This window comes from Phalaenopsis equestris, unplaced genomic scaffold (genome assembly GCF_001263595.1).
Source record: "Phalaenopsis equestris unplaced genomic scaffold, ASM126359v1 Scaffold000410, whole genome shotgun sequence".
Taxonomy (NCBI): domain Eukaryota; kingdom Viridiplantae; phylum Streptophyta; class Magnoliopsida; order Asparagales; family Orchidaceae; genus Phalaenopsis; species Phalaenopsis equestris.
The window spans coordinates 312170-317077 of NW_018164851.1; the positions used below are offsets into that span (position 1 = coordinate 312170).

A 4908-nucleotide genomic window follows, 5' to 3' on the forward strand; every position below is an offset into this window, starting at 1 on the left:
TAACAAATCTACAAAGCCTTTCGAAGGGTTCGTCAGTCCAGCTAGCCGAGCCTTAGAGCCACTACGCCCTGGGCTCATATATATAAAATACCTACAATAACATTTACAACCCCTATTAAAACAAGAGCATATATGTAAATTCACACATGGTACCTCCCTTTTCTAAAAATAGGAGCTCATCCAATGAATGGAAGTTTATATACTCTCTCTAAATCAAAACTCATTTCTATATGTTTCTCTCTCTCTCTCTCCTCTCCAATCCCACCCTTTATTCCTTAACTATAATTTACAGACAAATCAAGATCTAACATAAGTGTTATTTCAATTTCCTTTTCATTTGATATTCTATTTTTTTTTTGTGGAATGTAAATCATTTTATAATTGTAATAGACTAAAATTTATATTTTTTATCTTATCTTTATTTTTATTATCTACATATACATTTCTCTTTTTTCAATATAAAATTAATTTATATACATTCATCACGATGATATTAGGAGTAGAAAAAAATATTCTATATAATTGTCCATATTTGTGCATAATCAAAGTACACTTATTATACACTATATTTGCTCAAATTTATTTGGGGGGGTGGGGGGGGGGGGGGTTGGATGTTAAACAAAAATATAATTAAATTAGAGATAATATAGGATAAATCATATTTATACGTGATATAGTAATTGAGGTTATTATTTTCTATCATAAAATTATATATTCTAACTGTGCATATTTACTTTGGGCCGACAACTTTTGCGTTTCAGGATAAACAGTTTGTTCTAAGATATGTCCGTAACTATCCGCAACTTATATTTAATATAAAAACTCAAATACGACAGATACCATTTTGAAAAACATAAAGTCTTAAAAAACACAGCCATAGTTATAAGTCACCACAAACGGCCTAACTTCCCCGAAAAAACAAGCCAAATTTATATTATATTTTTTGTTCTGAAAAAGTTCCGCAAGGCAGTGTTGCGTTGCGTCTTGGTGTTCTCTTCGCGGCCACACGATAACCAATTCTCTCCGTCTTTCTTCTCTCCGTCTTTCTTCCAGTCTCTCGCCGCGCTTCCGATAGGCCTGCATTCTCCGCCTTTGCCGGCGGTTTGGGAAATGGCAGGTGGATCCTTCTCGATCGCTTACTATCCCATTTCTTCCTCACTTCCAACCAATACCTTCACCGAGCCCACTTCACCCACGGGATATCGTGGCGTGATTTCATTGGGTACGCACGATAACCAATTCTCTCCGTCTTTCTTCCCGCAGTCGCATCTTTTCTAGAGAAGCCCAAATTGTTCCCGAAACATTCAGTTCGATCTCAAAGGCATTCGCAGTATCCAGTCCGAATTCACTCTTGTTTCCAGCGGGCGAGGGCTTCGTTAAAGGACTCAACAACCATTGATGAAAATGGTCGAGGTGCGGAACAGTTCTTGCAGAGAAACTCTATTTCTGATTTCATGAGGTTTAAGAGAGGATATGGAGGCAGTAGCGGGAACGGTAGGGGTACGGAGGAGTTGCAGACGGCTGTGGTTAGCTACAGAATGAGTTTCCCGTGGTTCCTTCTGAATCCTTTTCTTCAGGTTGCTGTGTTGCCATTGGCACCTTATTTTTTTTTCTCTTACTTAAATATTCAATGAGGTTTGTAAGTATTTTTGGATTGAATTTTTTTGTTGTAGGTGGATTTGGTTTCAACAATTCACATCGCGGACAAAGAGTAAGTTCTTTCTATCATTCAATGTAAGCTTTTCATTTTGTTTCCGAAGTAGTGAATTTGATTTTTGATCGTGCGAATTTGTCATTCTACAATTGCCGTTACCTTTTGTCATGGTATGCTGATTTACTACAACTGCTGATGTCTGAGTTACAGAAATGGGAAAGTGTAGAATTTCAACTTGGTATGCTGCAATATATGAGTTTATAGCTTTAATTTATGTTGAAATGAAAATTGAGATCTTTCTTCAAGTATACACGTGAATTAACCATTCTGGAAGGTGCTATTTCTCTTCAATTGCTTGAAATAATATTCGAATGAGAGGGCATTTTGTTCCACGTATTTTAGAAGATGGTGATGTGAATGGGATGATGGCGTTGGTACTAGGGTGTTAAATGAGACTTACGGTGGCGTTGGTACTAGGGTGTTAAATGGCCCAAAATTTTGGATTGAATTTTTTCGAGCAGATTTTGAGCTGACCTAGCTTAGCTCGAGGTCAACTCAAAATCGGATTGTTAACAATCCTATATATAGGACAAGGTGCTACATGATGGGCACTGCCTTGCAAAGATCATTTCTAGAAACATAACATCTTGTTGGATGATTCTGATTTAAGAAAACTGATGAGAAGGTCAATTACTTAGGTTTAATACCACTTAAAATAGTATGAATCTAAGCTCTTAAGAATTGATGCACTTTCTGGTATGTTGTTTGGAATTTTATCAACAACTCCAAAGTTAACTGTGCTATTATGGGAGCATTTCTGGGATAGGTGACCTCCCTGGAGTAACACCAATAGGACCAAACTGTGAGACTATTAGGCCAAAGCGGACAATATTTCGATGGATAAGAGTTCCGGTTGTTACGGAATCATGTTTCTCTTCTCTTATTTCCCCATTCATCATTCCAGTTGAGCAAAGGCCACCATCACATCTTCATAACATTTCAATGCCTCACTTCCAATCTATTCTCTTTAAATGAGTAGTCAATAGCGTTTGGAGCTAAAGTTGCACTTTTTAGTTGCCATCTGTTTTATTGATTGCTTTCCACTTGACACCAAAATCCATGAGCTGTACCAACTATAATGAAAGCATGTTTTTTTTGTTTTACTTCAATATTGTCAAAATTTTGGTTTATTAAACTGCTGTTTGATCAATGTTAAATTGCAGGTACTTTGATACTCTGCAGAAGGAACTTGAGTTCTATGATTGTGTCCTGTATGAGATGGTGACAAGCAGAGAGAATTTAGAACATAGGAGGAGCTCTGGTTCAACTAAAAGCCTCAAATCGTCACGCTTTAGAAGTTTCAGTATTCTGGGATTTATCCAAAGGCAGATGGCTCGAATTCTTGCTTTGGATTTCCAGCTGGACTGCCTCAATTACCAGGCTGACAACTGGTTACACGCTGATCTTGACTTTGAGACCTTTAAAATGCTTCAGGTACACTCTCTCTTACATTTAATAAGTTCATAAAATTTAGCCTTCAACCATGTTAGCAGTGCAGATGGGAAAAAATATTCTGATTGTATTTATTTGTCCAGAATAATCATGGTCCTTTACACCACTCTTCGCCAATGGTAACTTTTTTTTTGGGATGGAATTTAAAATAGTTGTAGAAGATTGTTCTTCGTGCAGCATTGACATTGAAATTAGTGGGCTATAAATTGTTGTCATTTAAAACTATGCCTGACACCTTTAGTGCATTTAATGGTTTAGGTATTTATTTTGATTGCTTCTGCTATGAAGCTTTCGTTCTGATATTCTTTTACTCATTTGAGCCCTTTCTCTTTCATTCGAGTTATGAAGAACTAAAAGATTTTATTATGATTGCACCCTGAGAAATATTGAGGATAACATATTCTCAATGGACCAAAGTTATATCAAACGGGAATGCTATGGCCCTATGTGGAGACTTTTGAAACAAAGCACCCGGGCGATATTTTTTGTAAACCTCAGAGAGATTTGAAGGTGGCCTTGCTAAAAATTCTTGTTTTTGGATTTTGCTTATAGTAGAGGTGACAATTGGGATTGAGGAAGGTAGGGAGAGCGGGAGTGCATCTTGAACACTCCTTGGCTAAGTGAGGGAGTATCTTCAACTCTGTATTTTGGCCTTATTTATTTTATTTGTTTTTCACTCGTCAAATTTATTTATGAATTGCATAAATCCTTTGCGAGGAAAATTTGATTTACATAAGTCGAAAAGCTAAAAAACTTGGTCTAGATTTGAAGTCAAATTTTGCCATATCGACAACATTTATTTTTTAGAAACCTTTTGTTTATTCATGATCTTAGAAATTAGTTAGCATAAACATGAGTTTATAGAGTATTTTTGATGTTTTGTATTTTCTCATTAATTTGCTTTCTCCTAGTAAATTCATAAAAATATTGTTGTTTATAAACTAAGCTCAACTTTTGATATTCAAATTTGAATTTTATGCAGCTTGAGAAAGGTGAAAGCCTGTTCACATTTGCTAGGGATATGACCTTAAAATCTACAAAAGCTCTTATGCAATCAGCTTCAGTTCCAGATGATCTTGATCCTTGGAGATCGAAGCTTCTGCAAGTTTCACGTGTGCTACCTATGCCTCTTGTGGGACTTTTTATTATAGGCAGTGTCTGCTCGGCAACAGAAAATCAGGTCTCAGAATACTCTGAGATAGAAGCACTCTCTAGACTTGATATTGGAGCAGCGCTGAAAATCTTCTTGGCAAAGAGACTAACTTCAGAGTAAGAATATGACCCTCTATGAAATTCACTTCAATTGTTTTTATTTGTTGCCTATCTAATGCCTTAATGCAGTTTTAAGGTTTTGGTGCCTTATTTTGGATCTCAAGTCCTGATGTTAATATTAGGCTAGGGTGAAATGGTTTGCTTGCCTTATTTTGATTTTGTCATGGGTTTCAATATGCATTCTACATTTTTGATGTGCAGAAATAGTTGTGGGAGACGGTGGTAGTTCCGTTGTGTAATGAAAATGATTCGAACCTTGTACGCTTGGTATAGTTGACCTTTTAATTTCATTGGACAACTTGTAAATTTTGTGGCTGCAATAGTATAAACAACTAGGGGACTGTAATTTTTGTTAGTATAACCATGTTTTCTTTAATTGAATTGAGGATGACCTTTTGTTAATATTATTGAATATCATGCTTAGCCCATTTCTTTTTTTCAGCGTATATATATAAATATATTAGGCCAAA

At 36.0% G+C, this 4908-nt stretch overlaps 1 protein-coding gene across 1 annotated transcript in view; it reads left to right on the forward strand.

Moving 5' to 3' along the window:
* The first annotated feature begins 932 nt into the window (after positions 1-932).
* Positions 933-4908, forward strand: part of LOC110026977 — a 46982-nt gene continuing 43006 nt past the window's right edge. The window contains exons 1-5 of the mRNA XM_020728224.1: positions 933-1196; positions 1262-1577; positions 1674-1711; positions 2878-3148; positions 4149-4435. Of these exons, the coding sequence (XP_020583883.1) occupies positions 1111-1196; positions 1262-1577; positions 1674-1711; positions 2878-3148; positions 4149-4435 (998 nt within the window). The 5' untranslated portion in view covers positions 933-1110. The remainder of the gene's footprint in view (positions 1197-1261; positions 1578-1673; positions 1712-2877; positions 3149-4148; positions 4436-4908) is intronic.